The sequence below is a fragment of the Cyrtonyx montezumae genome, unplaced genomic scaffold (genome assembly GCF_038088225.1).
Source record: "Cyrtonyx montezumae isolate F1298 unplaced genomic scaffold, pur_monq_1.0 scaffold_8, whole genome shotgun sequence".
NCBI classification, from domain to species: domain Eukaryota; kingdom Metazoa; phylum Chordata; class Aves; order Galliformes; family Odontophoridae; genus Cyrtonyx; species Cyrtonyx montezumae.
In genome coordinates, this window is record NW_027072089.1 from 66,883,501 (window position 1) to 66,903,334 (window position 19,834).

Here is a 19,834-nt window from a genome sequence, read left to right on the forward strand (position 1 = left end):
CTTCTTTGGTTATCAGAAGGTATTTTATAGAAACACAGAAGTAAGTTGCATGTGCATACTGAGGGACAATGTATCTGTGTACATCTCTTAGAATGGATGACTGCAGTACTCCAACTTCTAACTGATACCTATGCTTTTTGGAATGCCTCAGGAAACATGATAATAAATACATCTAAGAGTTGTAGCTTATCTGAATTCTAGTTTGATTTAAATAATATTTAATTTCTGTTAAAATTACCAGCATATAGATTACAAATTAAGAGACTTTGGAGGAGGGCATGTATAATGAAACTAGAGGCCTGAAATTCACATTCTGAGCTATTATAAAATGCTCGGTCTGGTGAAAAAGCAGTAGATAGGGAAATCAATGTTTAAGCTGACTTGATCTGCTCAGGGGTTAATATACATGTAAACAAGTAAAAAACAAAACAAAACAACAACAACAAAAAATCAATACCTGAAACCTTACTAAAAGATATTTGAGTCTAGATGTATTGTATTTATTGAATATGAGACAAAGCCCTTGAAACTTCACTTCGTGTTATATAGAAGCTTAATTCATTTAAGACAGAAAACATGAACTCGTGGCATCAGTAACATAGTGCTGTAACCTTACTATATTTTGCTCTGAATTCCAGGTCTTGAGCCCAGGCAAATTACAATTTAAACATACTGCAATCAATTTTCCAGCAGAATCAATTTTCAGGGTCTCAAGGGACAGCAATACATCGCTTCAGCACAATTCTCTGGCACTAGGAGCTCAGCAGCCTCAGACAAGATGCTGCTAAGTGAAAGATGAAAGAACTACTGCAGCCCCACATCCCTCCTAATAGGAATATTGCTACTGTGTGGCACATGGAATTCAAGAGAATGAAAGAAGAGGAAAAGAAACACCAGGCAGGTAAAGGAGAAAATGTCCTATGGATTACAGCTGAGCAGAAGAAATTAAAGCAGATGGTAGAAAAACGTTGACTCACCTCTCCTCACGATTCTGTCCCACACAGACACGTCCTCCATGCCGAGGGGTTGGATTGCTGCAGGAACGCTGACGAACTTGGAAGCCTATTCCACAAGTGGTACTACAAGGTGACCAAGAAGTCCACGGTGTCCAGCCTCCATTTCTGGTAGAATAAAAAGCTCAGGCTCTGTCATCTGTTATACATAGCGAATGGCTGATTAGGTGCGACTGACAGCAGAATCTGACCCATTAATATTTCCGTAGCTTATCACTGACATCGCATCGTGTTCCATTTCTTAAAGAATACTGAGCTAAAATGAAGTGTTCTGATTCTTCCATATTCCTTGCTGTGTGATCAGCAACCATTGCAAGGACCACATTACACAAGAAGTAAACGAAGTCCAAAGACACAATAGAGCTATAGACTATCCTGGCTTGAAGGGACACACAGGGACCATCAAAAGTCCAACTCCTGACTCTACACAGCATCAACCAAAATTCTATTTAGTTGCTTTCAGTCACTTAATTCAGGGTAAACCTGATCTGAAAACTTCTGTACAAAAGTTCTGAAAATAAATTTTAATAGCATATTTTTCCAATCTAACTAAACCCAATAATAAATATGACACAAGCTTTCTTCAGCAATTTATCACAATTATCATCAATTTAAATTGATCTTGATCTATTATTATAAGGGCTAAAAAGTTGATAATACATTAAAAAAACCCCACAAACATTTGAAAAAAGTCAGATATCATTTCTAAAATGGACAAGAAGATCTCAGTCAGTAGAATGTCTCACTCAAGTGGTAAAATAACAAAATCTCTGAGTTTCTATGAAAACTACGAATAATACATTAATATGTTATTAACAGTAGTAAGATATCCAAATACTAGTGTAATACTGCCAATGTCAGTATGTGAAACAAATTCCAAATTGTGTCCTCCATTCCTTTCTAAGCCCAACAAACTTTGATTGTTCAGAATCCCACAGCACATTTTTCTAACATTCTCCCGATGTTAAATATTATATTTTTACTTCTAATAACTTCTCTAAAATTTACTATTTCCACAAACAGAGCTTGCATTTATCTTGTGTGGAAGGGTAATCAGTTTTATTCACTACCATGATGCGCAAAACAAAAAAGCAGAGAGAAGAAACTGAAAGAATCAGTGAAAATAAGCAGAAGGGACCAGCTTATTTTTCATCTTGCAACTAAAGTATGCAAAATGTTTTAAAGATGAACCCTAAATGCAATTCAGAGTATGCAGTGTTCCGAGTCTCTTTGAAATTATCTATCACTGTGACAAAAGATTGGCTAAGAAGTGGCATACAGGCTGGCAACAGATCCAGATGTCATGATACTACCAAGAGATATAATGGAAACATCTTTTCCAAGTCAGATGGAGGAACACAATGGTGACATGAAGCCAAAAAAAGTGAAAAAAGTAAACAGTTCTGACTACCAAAAAAAAAAAAAAGTTTTATGACTTACAGAACTGAACACAACTGAGAAAAATATCATACTTCAGCTATTACCTAATATTGATCTGTTTTTCTCTTAGCTTTCGTTAAAATTAACTGAGGACAATATAATTCGGTACACTGAATTTGAAATCACTGCTTGCCATTTTGCTCATTCTCTCTGCCACAGTGTTTGAGAGAGACTTTCCTAATGTTTCATTTGCTGTGGCCTTTGCTATGGGCTGCTTCAAGCACAGAACAGATCAGTGGACTGCAGATGAGATTTGAAAGGGTACATTTAATTCTGTTTAAATTAAAAGCTTTTAAAAACATAAATGATAGAACTTGAAATTGCTTTGTTTACCTGGAACAGTTGGCAATTTCCATGGTTGGTCCTTCACACAGCCACCCTCCGCACTGAGGAGCTGGACTGTCACACACACGGGTCCTGCAAAGGCAGGAGCCAACGCTGGCACCGTCAGTGTGGCTGCATGGTTTCCACTGCGACCATGTTCCAAAATGTCCATCCACTGTCAGATTTCTTGTCTAGGAACAAACACAACAGAAAAACCAACCTGAGGCCTGACAGCTGCTTTGTACAAACCCTTAATTCGGAAGTACGTGGAGGTAAAGCTTTCAGCCATCAACAATAAGAGTCTCTACTGGAGATGTATAGATTCCAGACAGTACACTTCCCTTGTAATTTCTACAGCTGTAGGATTCCTACCACCTCCTACTGATCTTGGCCACTGGATGCCAACATTATAGCAAAAACAATAATTACAACTAAGTGTTCCCTTTCACAACTCTGCTTGCCTACTGTTATTCACTGTATTTTACATTCTCAACTATCCTCTGCTGACAGCGTTTCTTATTTCCTAAAATTTGCCCATGATTAGGAACCAGGGTACTGACTGTAAAACAGCATGTGCAAGAATTCTTATGGAAATCTGAGTCTGGATTAAAAGAAAGAGGCAGAAGAGGATAATAGCCTAGGGTAAGAAAAACAGCTGAATCAACCAGAAATTCTCAAGACGAGTATCTCTATTTGACAAAGGTTTTGCAATGCATATGTTTTATAGCACCATTAAAAAAAAAAAAAGTGAAATGTACTTTTAAATATGATTTTCTCTAAACATTAGAAGCAATTATATTAATCTATCATAAAGACAGTTTTTGAAGGCATACATGGCACCTAACTCTTCATGAAGAGCCAGTTTGCTCCCACAAAAGACACTTCTAAACACCTTCGATTGCAAGGGTCAAAATGTTTTTAACTCAAAGGGAATATTTCCATCATGCAGCCATAGCATCTTACTAAAAACTCCTTATTACCCAGCTGAAAGAAAATGTGCTAGCTCAAATTGTATAATGTAACTTTTAAACACAATTAGGCCAGGGAATGGAGAATTCATCTCCATTTACAAATCTAGATTTTGTACCATTAATTCTTTTAGTAAAGTGCTAACCTTTACTAATTTGTGATCATAAGTAGAAATGATGGCAACATTATCACTTAAATGCTAATGGACTTACCATGTTTAATTGCTATATTTTAGCTTTCAGTCAAAAAAAAAGTAACCATTATTCATAACTTCAAAATTCTGCTGACACCAGTTTAACAAAAATAACTCAATGATCTTTGCTCAGACCAAGTATACAATACATACTTACTGATAAGTGATAAGTATGCTCATTCTCTCTTATACTACTGCTCTAATACTGTTTGTAAACCAGCAATGATATGTCCCCAACACAATCTCAGAAATACAAAAATGTTGTTTTTCCTGCTTTCTATTCCTAAACTTTAAAGAAGTATGCTTACTGTTTCACTTAAAATTATAAACTAAACCTGCAGTTGTCTACAGTTATTATAATTAACACCAAAAGTTAGGGAAAGTATTCATTAAACCTGGATGAAAGCTTGACCTCTGAAGAAAATATTGATAGCAGGTTGCTCTTCTTTCAGTTTTTCTTTTGTCCTGCAAAGGACATCAAACTGCAGCCTCTGCTGATACCTACAGTTGCTGATACCTACCTGCTCTCCCAACCCATATCTCATTTTTCTAAGAGATATCAAACAATCCATAAGTAGGTCTTTCCAAAAGTAATGTTTCCTACTTATTTTCCACGGAAATCAGAACAGGTACAAAGAACACAATAACACTATTTGGTAGAGCAAATTCTACCTGATGCTATTTTCCAACTAAGTCGCCACCATTAGCTATGCATTTTCACCAGTGATGCAGGAGAGCCTGCATGTTGAACTTGCACAAATCTGAATCAGCAAAGGTGACCCAATGTTTCACAGCTGTTATAACAGTGTCATTACTAGGAAAATGTTGCCCACACAATCCATCTTGCATCGACTCAAACAAATGGAGGTCAGAAGGTACCAAATCCAGACCATAAAGTGGGTGTGATAGGACAGTCCAGCCAAGACTGGCAACATGCTTCAGGGTCTTCAAATTGGTATGGGTCCTGGAGTTATTGCATTGGAAAAAAAGGCTGTCTTCTTCTCTGGCCTGACTCCTCAAGTTTAAACCTTTAGCTTAGTCAATGTCATGATGTAATGGTTAGAGCTGACGTTTTATGTTGGTTCCAGGAAGTCTAGGAGGATCACATTACCTGCTGAGAGCTGTATCTCAAACTTTTTCTTCAATGGGGGAATTCACATGTTGCCACTCCATGGATTGCTGTTCTGACTCCAGTTCATAGTGGTGACACCACATCTTGTAGTCAGTAATGATGTGATCTGGAAAACTGTCACCTTAAGCCCTGTATTGAATAAACAGGTCCTGACAAGCTTCCTTGTGGTGTTCTTTCTGTGCCTGTCAGACCATTTTGGGGACTCACTTGGCAAAAACAGCAACACACAGAGTTCCCTGGTTGAAATCTGATGATTTCTGTGTATGAGCTGATTGAGACACTCTTGTTTTCACAGTATAACAGCTATGCATGGCCATCCAGAAAATGGTTTGTCTTTCATGTCACTGTCATCACTGCTCAAACGCATCACCCACCACCTCACTTTGCTCACATCCACTGTTTGGCCTCCAGAAACATTCACCAAATGTTGAAGAATATTATTTTTTTTTACCACATGGAAGAATTCAATGACAAACTTTTGTTTCATATGCACTTCTATGTCAGGCAGCATTTTGTCAGACTGTCCTTCTGCTGGCAGCTGTAATGGAATATTGTCATGAAGGTTCAGTTCCTATTGCCATACCACCAGCAGCTCCCTCTGATGTCATAAGTCAGAAAAATAAATCAGAGGCATTACTTTTAGAGCAACCCTCATAATAGGAAAGCCAAATACAATGACCATGGACCATCTTAACCCTTAATCCATGTGAGACCACCAGTCATTAAACTTTCACAATCTTACACAAAGACATGACCAAACAGAATTATGGCTGTATCTTCCTGTCATGGATGCATTCTGCTTTCCCTCAACATCATGCTGTATTTGTCACCCTTTCTTTTCTACGACTACCTCTAAACAATTCTTCCTTTCTAATTCTCCCCGAATATCCATGTTGGTCTAGAGTCTTTCTGTACCCACCTTGTCTCCACATTTTGTGCCTCTGCACTCTGAGGCCAGGTCACATATTCAGTGAACTCATCATTAAATCTTTCACAAACTCTATGGTTTGGGTAACATTGTGTACAATTTGGTGACTCTAGAGTATTTTCTGAAGCTGCTAATGCAGCCAAGTATGTTCCCATATACGTTCTGTTTTTCCACATGCACTGTTTGTCAGAGCTGTGAAAACGAAGCCATTTCACATTGCATATATGAATAAAATCAAACAGAAGAAAACAAAATCAAAATTATTATTTGTTTTTACTTTGATTGTAAAAGCTCTCTGATGATGTCAGCCTATTTTTAGTGATGGATTGCAAGAGATACCATTGGAAAATATTTTGGCAAAACAATTAACAAGATCCTTCATTACTATAAAGGTTTGATGAATATTACATGAACTATTAGATGAATAACAACAATATCTGACCAACTGGAAAAAGCTCAAAGCTGATATATGATGCCATAGCATTAATTACTGTCTATATGCACTCACAACTGGGGTACTCATGCCAAAAATACCCTCTTGAGAATTATAAATCAAAGCCAGACAACTAAAAGAACTATACTTCTTGCAAATGATCTTCAAAGTCCAGAGACACAATGCCACAGATGCTCAACTACCTCTATTAGACCTCTCCCTGCTCTATGAAATGCCAATAAATGTTAATTACAGCTTGGCTTGTATATCTTGTGAATTAAAACACACAAAATTCTCTGAAAACAAGTATTTAAAAGCCTTGATGAACAAAACTGTAATAAGTTTAGTTTGCCAGAATATGGTGTTATTTCAAAGGAAAGTTTCTATGCAGTTCTCAGCCTTGCTCAATATAGTGTTATTTGCAGTTCAAGAATTTAAGACAGTAATGTAGTAAAAGAACAACTATGAATTTTGATGATTAACTCTAAAAATTTCCTTTTTGTATGCAATCTCAGTCTGGTCATCTCCAAAATTCCTTTTCAGCCTTGGTAAATCTTTTCATCCCTGGGACTCAGAGAAAATCTCAGAGCTGTGGATGGATTTCTGAGCAATTCTTTGGTGCTCCCATGCTTTGACTAGATTGGCAGATACAATGCAAGCATAACAGATACTAAATAATTTTTTTTTCTGATGGAATGGGACAGAATTATGTTCTTTTTTTAAAATCACCCATCTCACCCTTTCCACCTCCTCAGGACCTCATGTTTTATATCCTTTGAAGAATACAGGGGCCAGTGTCTGAATTCAAAGATTAAACAGTTAGCAGATTACTCCTGCATAAGCCAACCAACTAACCCATTTCAGCAATCCTTCCTAATGTAGCAACACTACTGTACCACCAACTAACTCTCCATATAACCACATTTACTCTGTAGGATTACAGCAGAGATACTCCACATACCTTGAACTGAATATACTCTGTAGTACATCTAGTTACTTGCCAAACAAGGAGGCAAGAACTGGACTCATGACTACAGTCAAAGTTTCTGTGAAACAATGGCTAAGTGTAAATTGCCAAGTGAAAATCGCATAAACCGCAAATCTGGAAAATAGAACAGTTGATATGGAAGACTTGACTCATACACTATCCACATTTTATGGGGCTTACTTTGGACCTACTCTAGGCATGGATTAAATGGTCATAAGTAGCTGGAGTTTAATTTCTGGCTTAATTTCATCCGTAGATAATGTAATTTGTGTGCTTCAGGAGTGCTTTGCAATGGAGCCAAAGAGCAGTTCCTAATGTGAACTAAAATGCCAATGCAGATGAATTCAACATGATTCTTTTTTTATTAGGCCACTGTGTCAGAGCATAGATACATAGATTAAACCAAAATGTTTGAAAAATTACTATCTAATGTCAAACTCGGGTAATTAGAATAAGAGTTAGTTCTCAAGGATCTCAAAATCAGTGTTGTGACTTGTTTTTATAGAACAGCTGCAAAAATGTACAGATCACAAGAAGAAGGTGGAAGAACTTAATAGAGGAATGTAGATGTTAGAATGAGCTTTTAAAGCACAAAGACAGTAGGACATAGATGCCATATAATCACACATTCATAGATATACGTGTTCCAGTGGCAAGTGGGGACAAGTTCAGGAAGCCCTTGTTTCTGTTGAAAGCTGGATTGAATTCTAAAGATTCCCTCTTCATGGGCAATACAAGGAAGATCCATCTTAACCCTCTTTTTTTATTTTTTGTGTAGTGAGGCAAAAGAATCAATATTTAAACAACACTAAAACCACAATAAAAAAGAGGGATCTAAAAAGTACTTTGTTGGTATATATTTTATATTAAATTTAATCAAAATATTTTTAAGAGAGTGTTAAGCCCTTTTAAATATAACACAATGTTTATAACAGTTATCACTCCTGTCATTTATATGCATTAGACTTAACTTTCACAGCCCACCTCTCCAATTCATTGATACTGAAACAAGTTATATGGCTTTTTATAGCAATTATGGCATTCATAATAAAAGAAAAGATTGTAACACTAGCTGTTAAATACTGGAAAAGTAGGAAAGAAGAAAAATTCTGTACGCGTCTACCACTAACCTTAATGATTAAAAACCTTGCTGAACTAGTGTCCATTTCTAACACTGGCTTTCAAAATGAGAATACAGATACCACAGGAAAAAAAAAAAAAAAAAAAGACTGTCCTCTGGAAAAAGAAGATATAAATCATTTGATATTATTAGTATAAATAGTTTGATAAGAATTTGAAAAAAAATTAAATATCTTGTTCAAGTCCAATGGGAAGAACTGTGGAAAATGCTATTAAATACATTGTTGTAAGCTGGAGAAATCTTATGGCAGCTCACTTTCATAAGATTCGCATGTAATCAAAAGTCATAAGAGATAAAAGAATGTGTTTGAACTTACTGGACACACAGTAATGCTTTGCTCCCACTGACTCATGCTCAGACTTTCTTCCAGAGTTGTGCATTTCTTCATCACCATGTCCCAGCCGCAGTAAGGGTCCTGGGATCCAATGCATGCACTGTGAATGAAAACCAAAAAGAAAACATGAACATTCATCCTTGACTACATGCTATCTCTTCATACTTCATAGACCCAAAACAGGCAGAGAAATTGATTCCTATTATGGCATGGCACAGACAAAGAGATTAAATAATGGAAAAAATAGCTAGAATTTCTTTCAAGATGTAACTGAATTTCTGACAGTAGGCACAGTATGTAGCCAAGAACTAATATTTTATACTTAATCACTACAGTTACAGCAATTCATAAAAATTACATGTTCTTTGCTCCAAGTAAAGATGATTTCAGAAGTTGCAGTTCATAAGCGTCTCTATCAGTTTTAGAATTATAGTCATCATCATTGAGAGAAATCAAATGGCAAGATCTACTCCTTGAAAATGATCAGAAAACACTCTGTTTTATATACATGCATATATATTTATGTAACTCCCTGTTATGCATATAAACTGTGCAGATGCCAGAGCACTGGCACAAGTTGCCTAAAGCAGCTGTGGAGTCTTCTCCTTGGACAATTCCAAAAGCCACCTGGACATGTCCCTGCTGGAGAACAGGCTGGAACAGATGGACAGATAGTTCCCTGAGAGCCTCAGCCATCCTGAGATTCTGCCCTCACAAATCCTATGCTTTCCTCCCATAAAATACGGATAAAATACTCATTTATTAAAGCCCTCACATGCTATTCTACAATGGCATCATAGAGAATTCTTAGTGCACATAACTTTTATTGAATTACTTCCTACAGTATGTGTGTCAACATGGATAGTACTACGTGGCTAGATAGCTCCTATCTACAAAATGGGCCTAGAGTAAGAGATAATAGGAAAAACTCCCAATGTGCCTCAGGCTGCACATTTCCAATCAACTACCTAGAAAAGGAGGGGAACAACTGATGCAAATTACAAAGAGTTTTAAGTGCAATGATCATCCAATATTGGCAAGACCAAATGATATCCTTTATTGGAAATCATTCTCCTTCTCTGTCACTCAGCAGCACATCACCTTCCCCCATCAAATTTAGTTTAAAGTCCCGGTGACAAGTCCTGCTAGCTTGCCCCTCCTGGTCAGTTGTGTCCTACCTCATTAGCAGGCTATTTTCTTCAGCTTTTTCAAAATTATGACCAATCAGTCTAGCAAAACCACTCTACTTGAATCATACTTGATTTATTCAGACACAAAATGAGGCAAAAATGAAAGCCTTCTGAGGAAGAATTTGTTATGCATGCTCTAAAAATAATAAAAAAATAAAATAAAAACAAGATTTATATCATGATACTACTGATTTGAATGAGATTTTAAAATCTCTTCATTGGAAAATGTATTCCTATATGAATATACATTTTAACTGGTAATCCAATATCCTCTTTAACTGTTATGTTCTCAGGAAATTTATTAAAATAAGAGATGTAACTTCTGAAACTGTTCAATGAGGCACATTTCTGTTTTTACTGCACACACTATTTTGAAGATTAGAGGACATGTCTACCTTTTAACCCTTTCAAAACTTTCTACTGAGATAGCCATGCTTACCTAGTTCCAATCACTGTCAACTATGATCTGGACACTCTGTATACCAGGAACTAAACTGTTACCATCACATTTCAGAGAAGCCAGATTCCTCTGCAAATTTGAACAGACAACTGAAGATAAAAGTCTGTTTCATGTTCCAAAGGCACTGCACTATCCATTGCTCGACTTAGTACATGTAGATACTAGACTTTTATATACATGTATGTAACAGTACATTATCTAAAAAGGCAAAATAAGGAAGGAGGATCTAAAGATAGAGATGACTGGTGCAGAACATAAATGGTAAGCCATTATTTATGTCTTAGGAGAGCAATCTAAGATGTGTATCAAGTATTTAGAACCCTGTATTTAAACTTCACTTGAATTATTAAGAAAAATAAAATCCTTTAATCAACTCAGCCACTCTGTATAAACTGCTGTTGCTTCCTCTTACTTAAGTTTATGAACAATCAAAATAAATAAAAGAGCACACAATGACAGTACTTCTTTTGAATTTAAATGTTGATGTTTACTTTATCCTAGAATATAAATGAATTATTAAGGTAACAGATGCAGATTTAGGATAGCTTGGATCCTTAAAAGTATTAACAAGACTGCAGGTACCTCAGCATTTCAAGGGTATCATCACTTCTAATTCCATCAGTACTTGTAAATACAACCACTGAGGGGCAGATTGACTTCAAAGTCCCTAAGTTTGAGGTCTCAGAACTGGAGCACCCAGACTCCTGTCCTGGAATCCTGCCCAGACTTCACATCATTGCATCAAGAATATTCTGCTCCTCGTACATACCGAGGACAATAATGGACTCCAAACTGCAAAGTTTATTTTCTGTAAAACTTCAAATAAATGAAACTGTACATAAAAAGATTATAGGGTATTAAGAAAGTTGCAAACAGCTCTCAAGAGGAAACAACTAGTGTGCAACAGAGACTGCTGTAAGCTGAGATACACAGTAAGCTAGCCTGACTACCTAGCAGTCCTGTATGTGGTATGTTCACAGAATCACAGAATTGCAAGGATTGGAAGGGACATCAAGAGATCATTGAGTCCAATCCCTCTGCTAAAGCAGATTTCCTACAATAGGTCACACAGGTAAGTGTCCAGGTGTGTCATGAGTATTGTTCAAGTGCTCCGTCACCCTTACTGTAAAGAAGTTCTTACGCACGTTTGTATGGAACTTCTTATGTTCAAGTTTTAGGCCACTGTTCTTTGTCCCATCACTACACACCGACAAGAAGAGCCTGGCTTCATACACTTGTCTCTCATCTTCCTTTAGATATTTATAAACAATTGTCAGACTTCCTCTTAGTCTTCTTTTCCCCAGGCTGAACAGAGCCAGGTTACTCAGTTTTTCTTCATAAAGGAAATGTCCCAGGCCATTTACCATCTTTGTAGATCTTCACTGGACTCCTTCTAGAAGATCCCTGCCTTTTTTTAACTGGGGAGCCCAAAGACAGACACAGCAATCTAAATGTGGTCTCATCAGGGCACAGTAGAGGGGGAGGATCACTTCCTTCAACTTGCTGGCCATGCACTTTTTAATGCACCTCAGGATACCAGTGGCCTTCCTGGCCACAAGGGCACACTGTTGGCTCATGACCAATCTGCAGTCCACCAGGACCCCCAGGTCCTTCTCTGTGGAGCTCATCTCCAGCAAGTCATTCCCCAACTTGTACCAATGCATGTGGTTATTCCTCCCCAGGTGTAGGACTCTACACTTGCTCTTGTTAAACCTCATCAGGTTCCCCTCTGCCCAGCTCTCCAGTCTGTCCAAGTCTTGTAGAATGGTAGCACAACCTTCTGTTATGTCAGTATCTCGTCCCATCCTTGTATCATCAGCAAACTTGCTGAGGATGGACTCTATCCCTTCATCCAGGTCTGAATAAGACCAGACCCTCGGGAACATCACTACTTACAGTCCTCAATGTTAAATCATTTTAAAGTAAAAAACTTTCCAGACTCACTCTGTTTTAAGAACAAAAGAAAACACACACACACACAAACAAACAAACCCAGTCTATTTAAATTCTGTTTTCAGAGAACACTTGTCAAGCATCAAGTGATCAGTGAAATGATCTCATGGAATGTGGGTTGTTTTAAACACATCACATGATTTTTAAGAAAAATATAACTAACAGTACTGAACTGAAAACTCTTCAAACTTTTAAAAGCAGAGAAAAAGCATGAATTTCATCATGACATAGAAAAACCACGTACCTGTTCTATATTTTTATTTCTAATATTACTGCTTTGTTTAAAATAATATCCTTCTAATAAAATGTAAATTGCAAATGTATAGTTTTGTCCATATGTTTTTGTTTTTTTGCAATTTCACAAACTGAAAGGAAAATACACTTTCCTTTTTCCTCATCTGGCTGCTGCTATTAATATTACTGTGAACAGCCTGCAAATCTACCTGTTAATCAAAATTTCTTCCTGCTTGCCAAAAATGTGTACTTACAATATAAGAAATATATGCATCGATCTCACACTTCAAAGTATTGTGACAAAAAATTCAGCTGCAGCAAAATGTAAATGCCCATCTTGTCTCTGATGCATTTTGTGGGGCAGACAGATAAAGGCACTTTCTGCGAAACCTTTGTTCTTTAGAAAAACTAAAATATAGGTCAACCTCACATCAGATTGTTTCCCTCTCCTTTGGAAGACTAACATTCTACTTTGGGTGAGGAAGATTTTCAGCCGCTCCTTATCTCATTGTTCTTCTGACACTACCACACCAATTGAAGATAACACCAGTTGAAGGTAACTTTGTAGTGCATCAGATACCTGAAAAAAGACTTTGAATTAAAAAAAAAACAACAACAACTACGTGCATATCATTGAGTCTCACAGCCAGGATTATGGATTATGGCTGAGAAATATACAAGCATTTTTATTCTCAGTATTACTTCAGATTCACCAATTCAAATTGGAATATCAGAACTAAATGGAGGCCTAAGGCAGCAGCCTGTTTCTCTGACTTAAACTGGAATAAGGCTTCTATATTTTGAAATAAGGAAATCTATCTAGATAGCCAAAGATAAGCTTTCTGGATTTAGCATTTAAAAATAGCAGTTTCAATTCAATGTGAAGGCCTCTACTCTTCGAGATGTATTAGTATCTAGTAACAGTTCAGAATGCTTTATAGGTTCTATCTTGTAAAACATTAGTATATAGGAATAATTATTCTACTACATAATTATAGTGTTTTGTTACAGTGAAAACAGATTCTCAATGAGAGTGAGAATACTTCCAGGGAAGCAACACTTATAGCCAAGACAAAACACAGGAATATAGAATTGTTCAAAAGACTCAATCCAATAATCTTGTTGGAGTTTTAGGAACAAAATAAATCACAAGCGAATTTGCAATAAATCTTATACTATGCCAATTAATCCAGTGCCTCTTTTAGTACTTATCTGCTGCAGTTATTTGTTTGCATATGTACAAACAGCTTAGCTGATGGTTAACAAAGAAGGCAAAATACATGTGATGGACTTCAGTGCAGAGAGAAATGTCAAGGTCACAGTGGAACAGCCATGATAATATTCATTAGCATAACACTCTATGACCCAGCACTATTTTAAGCATCTAATGCAAAAGTGAATACTTAACAGTGATTTTTTATACCATAGAAGTCACTATCTGTAAAGATTTCAGAGGTTGGTATTATTTATTTATTTACACATAACTTTAAAGTAAGTTTAGATTTCAAGCCTTTTATGTGCACAAAACCTATCTTCCATCAAGAATAACAGCCTTGATCATTGCTCAGCAAGATTCTGCTGAACATCGGGCTGATGTAACCTTTCATGGCCCCCACTTTTGAAACATCAGCATCAGCACTGAAAACTCCAGTACAAATTGTAACGTTGACAGGCTTGCCTCAGAGAAATTACTGTCATCTGAGGCTGCTTTTGAAGGCTGCATCTGCCAATAAAAGAAAGTTGAGTGGCTCTTTGTTTCAGGGTATGAAGTCTCATTACACATCTTATTCCTTATTACAGATTCAATGGGCTTTCAAAGTAAATAGCAAACACTGCAATTTCAGTGATTTTAACAGTTATCTGTTCATGATAATCATTCTATTTAACTCATATTATAGTTAATTAGTGGTAGTTATGCGTAATTAGCAGGAATGCAAAAGTCACTTGGATTTTATGCTTGACCTACTCAGCTTGAAGGAATTACAGGGAGCTGCAAAATTCTTGGAGAAAATATTATGTCTAGCAAATAACACTGCTGGTTTTCATGAAAGTTTGTTAAGTGTTTGAATTGCAGTTGCCAGGTGACAATAAAGTGGTCACATCTGGAGGAGTTACTCCATGTACCACTAAACTAGGATAAGTGCTCTGCTTTTTTTTTTTTTTTGTCTGGAGCATAAGAAGAGGGATTTTTGGAGAACTAGAGAATTATCACACATCAAACTAATTCCCAACTTGATCCCTGGAAATAGAGGGACCATGACAGGGTGATAAAAATATTCAGCCATCAGAAGAACTCATAGGGAGGCATTCCACATGAAAACTGCTGATCTAAGTAACTCACATGGGTATTTCATAAGCAACAAAAGCATCATGGCACTATGGAAAGGACTGAGCAACCCAAACTGCAGGTGCAGAGACAGGCTCTGCCTGAGATATGTGTTGTTGTCACAGCAGCAGCAAAGGATGCACAAAAATGTATTCTGAACACCAGAAAAATCAGATTTAGTCACCAAACGTAAAACAGCATTTTAAAGGGTCATCACTAGCAGTGTCTGTGGAAAGAGAAACCTACTGGAAGCAGGGAGACGAGCAGTGAGCTTGTGGAATAGGTCTGTCCTGGACTAGAGGGGATGTCAGGGCAGCACCATGTAGCTGAAGAATGTGGAAGCACAAACTAGAACATCCATCACAATTAAGTGCTGGAAGAATAAATATTAGCTAAATATGTACAGCATATCAGAGCAGTAACTAAGGAAACATAGTAAACTATGAATAAAAGAATGTAATATGCTTTAGAAGCATGAAGATAAAACAAGGAATAACGAGATAAAAAGCAAAGAAACAATCAGAAGAAAATTATCTCAACATTGAGATAACAGCTAGTGGAATATTCCCCTCAACAACAGGACTGAGCTGCATTGCCTGAAACCTTTGCAACAAACCTAAACAAAAACATTAGAAAAGATTAGACCTTAAGCACTCTACTATTGACGTAAAAAGGACAACACAGATAAGTAAGCACATTTCAGTCTTTTGGCTTTTTTAAGGGTTTTATTTATATAAAAGCGTGGTCTACTTCTCAAAAATTATGTGAGGTAGGTATTAAAGACTACACATGCCCTTGATCTGTGGAAGAAACTCTAAGCTGATATTGATGGATGTTCAGAATATAGCCTTGGTGCAGACACACAACTCCAAGTATGATAAATGTGAATATAAAAAATTAAAAGTATATATAGAAAAAAGAACTATACCGTCCCAATGCATTTTTCTGAGGTAAGGTTTTTCTCTATTTACCCACTGCTACAGTGTAATAGTTTGGCAACACGTAACTAGGATGTGAGTATTAAAACATCCACCTATGTAGTGACTACATTTGAGACATTTTATTAACTAGTGAAATTTATGGTCCCAGGTGCAGTACCTTCACTCTCTCTACATGCACAAAAACAAGTAGCCTTGAAATGCTCTAGCATGACAAGCCAGGAAAGGCCTAGTCAAGTCATGAGTAAATGACAGGTGAAAGAAAGATTAACTCTGCACTATCCTAATGATCTGACTCCCCTGTGATAGATGATAAGAAGATGTCTTATTTCATCTAGATCACAGCTTTCTCCTTTCTTATCAAATGGAATTGCTGGTGAGCTTTTACCATGAAGAAAGTGCAGATGATAATCCACTTGGTGCAACGAATATTTAATTATTCCAAGCAGAGCAATTTAACTACAAAAGAGATAATTGAAAAACCCCACAAGGAATAATTTTATCTCCTCTGAGTAAGTCATTCCAGTGGACGATCAGGATTCACATTCCTCAGGGCAGAGTAATAAACTTTCATTTGAGCAGGATTTGAGACATTTAACTACTGTTCTACTCAGTAAAATGGGAACAGTACCACACTTCTTTTTTTTTTTAAAGCTCTTAAAATCTAGTCAATTAATCTCCACTGCTCAAACATGAAGAGGAATGCCTTGCCTATGACTGTGAATGGGGTTTATGACTTGAGGCAGCAGCTCTCCCCAATGAGGGTAGAAGCATATTTTTGCCCTGTAGCTGGGGTAGCCTGGAGCACATCAGGAACCGTGCTTATAGAAGCACAGTACTAGGGATCCTGTGAGGCTTCCACAGCAGCAATTAGTACTCAAAACTCTGAATTTCAGAGTTCACACCTCACTAATAATTCATGCATAAAAATGGCTCCAGCCTTCAAGCATTCCAAGAGGCATTGCGAGTTTCATGTGAATATGGAGCACCCAGATTTTTTGAGCTGTTTGTGTTTACTATTAACACCACGAGTACATAGTCTCTAAGAAAACACAGGATGCCAACCTGATCTTTCTTGCTGAAATAAACACATATGCTTATGAAAACATATGCAGTATCTTATACAAGAAAAATAGCATAATCTTGTTATATTAAAGAAGACAGAGAAACACAAGGTATTATTAGATCTTCTTTCTCCAGGCAGACATACACGTATGCACACAGGCCCCTCTCTTTGCCAATACACAAGAGCTGCTCTGAAAGTAATACCTCCTGTTTTGGTATGTTGGCCCACAATGTCAGAGGGAATGTTGGTGGTATGGTAGTAGAGGTCGAACCTTCCCACCAACGCTTCATTACGCTTTGCTGCTGTGCAACAGATGGTAGCAGAGGAGCAGTCTGACAAAATGGTGCCTGACATGGAAGTGTGGATGGTGCAGAACTAAATTCCTCCATGAATATAAAAAATGGCACCTGTTAACATTCACTGATGCTCACCGAACATTTATGGAGATTAAACAGTGGATGTGAGCACACTGAGGTGGTGGGTGGTATGTTTTAACAAGCAACAGTGGGTCATCACCACTGCTGCAAACCACAGATGAAAATGCATAGCTAATGGTGATTATGTTAAAAAAGTGTTTTGCAGCTGAGAATTTGCTCTACCAGTTAGCGTTGCTGTGCTCTTCATATCTGTTGTAGTTCCCATGGAAATAAATAGAAGGCATTACTTTCAGGCCAACATATGTATAAGCCCTTCACTTAAGAAGGAAACAAAAACATATCCTATTTAAACTGGCTAAACCAAAGATAAAACTTGGTCTTATGCTGAATGCTAATCTAAGCTAAAACTTGAGGTACAAGCTTCCTAAAAATTTTCCCTAAAGTGAGCATTGCAGGACTTCCAATGGAGCTTTTAGTATTATTGTACTGGAAACCACCTAAAATATTTTATATAGGACAGCATAGATAGAAAGAGCTTGTAAAGAACTGTAATAAGGAGAACACTCCCGTAGTCTGCTCCAGCTTTTCCTCGTCTTATTGTCAAACCAGCAGTCTTCCAGAAGCCTGCATAACATCAATTCACACATTGTGATGGGAAAATTCTCTCTACTGTCACAGAGCCACAGCTTTACACCTACATCCCGTGGTTACCTCCTCACTGTGACCAATGCATATTCCTTCTGAAACCTAGAAACTTCTCCACCTGTAGTCATCATCTTTCATGGAAGTTATAGTCTCTGTCTGGTACACAAATAGCATCTCCACGACCCTGAGCTAAGGAAGGCAACTAACAGACTTTTTATCTGCTTTAATAAATAAGCTTTTCAAAGGAGCATACATTAAACAAGCTGAAAGCAAAGCAAGCTATAAAACAACCAAATAAATCTGTCACAGTTCACAAGAGATCATCACAGTGGTTCAGAGTCTCTCTGACATAAGACAGAACGATTGTTCTGACTTACTGGAACCACATTTACATCAAAGAGAAGACACAACTAATCAGATGAAATTAACAGTCACTAATGTGTTGCAGCCCAGGAGTACTTTTAGGTAATATAGAGAAAATGTTGCATGCTGAGCTTCAAATTTCTTAACTGCTATAATATAGAGTCTAAAATCAAGTGGTAATTTCAAGAAGTTAATTTCCTTGTTTGATCAAAGAGAAGTCATCCCCAGAGACAGTTCTGATAAATGGTGCACATAAAATGTCATAGTTCTGAGAGGTAATTAATTTAGATTCCTACTTACAGTCACTTTTCCTTCCCATTTTTCTTGCAACCCACAAGCATTTTTCTCTGATCAACACAAACTAATTGTTACCTGAATGTTTTGTAAAACAGACATCTCTTCAGAGGGACTTTAATCACATGTTCCTGAAGGCCCACAAACAGGACACTCTGGCTGTGCAGGATCTGAAGACTCCTGATGGGCTCCCGCTGACTCTTTGGCAGGAGTTCAATTTCCTCAAGCAGGCAGCTGCTTGAAGTCTGGTTCATTGGGGCAAGTACTTTCTTAATAGTGCCATAGTCTGCAAAAGAAAGAGGAAAATGAGTTACTAAAAATCATACTAGCAATTCTACTTGGTGTCCTTCAACAAATGAATTGTCATGTGCAGGATGCTTTCTAAGGAGTCTCAAAACATGAGGTTTTCACTGGAGTTTCCTAAATTGCTTATGGTACAATGGAAAGAACATGAAATCAACTACTACATTTTCTGTGTAGTGTTAGATAGTAACAAATAATTTCATTAGTGCAGGACAGACTTTACACCAGAAATTCCTGGAAAAACAAGCATTCAAAGTTTGTCTATTATACATGCACATTCACAAAACACATTCACAGCAAGAGTTTCTGATTTCTGTTTACAAGATTGCAGCACACTATCATGTTGAAATCAGTTTACAAAGCGATAAACTCTTTTAATTGCCCCCAGACTGTTTTAAGACTGAATATTTTAAAAACTATTGGTTTTGGTTTTTTTTTTTATCTTTTGCTCTTTACTCTTTTCTTGTTGTGATTTATCATCAAAAACAGTTAAGTATCACAGACCAGTGTCAGATCACTGATGAGATTTCTGTTTCATTCACGTGAAGTTTTTAAAGAATTTAAAAATACCAAAGAACATTAGTTCTAAACACAAAGGACCATATTCTCACACTGATAAATATTTTAGCTAGTGCTCTGATTAAAACAACATTATGCAATCTTCTACATGCCAGCAATGGTAAATATAAAAGATCCAGCAGAGAACAACTCTTATTCACTTAACGTCTCTAAAGAACAACATGGTTTATGTGAGTAGGTAACACCTCCAAGACAAGTGTTCAGGATGCTA

At 37.0% G+C, this 19,834-nt stretch overlaps 1 protein-coding gene across 2 annotated transcripts in view; it reads right to left on the reverse strand.

Annotated features, from left to right (window-relative positions):
* SEMA5A (semaphorin 5A) overlaps positions 1–19,834 on the reverse strand; it is a 311,498-nt gene that overhangs the window by 72,500 nt on the left and 219,164 nt on the right. For both annotated transcript variants that reach the window (XM_065752815.1, XM_065752816.1), the window contains exons 12-15: positions 18,820–19,027; positions 8,878–8,995; positions 2,787–2,968; positions 978–1,121 (exon numbers count right to left, since the gene is read on the reverse strand). In XM_065752815.1, the coding sequence (XP_065608887.1) occupies positions 978–1,121; positions 2,787–2,968; positions 8,878–8,995; positions 18,820–19,027 (652 nt within the window). The remainder of the gene's footprint in view (positions 1–977; positions 1,122–2,786; positions 2,969–8,877; positions 8,996–18,819; positions 19,028–19,834) is intronic.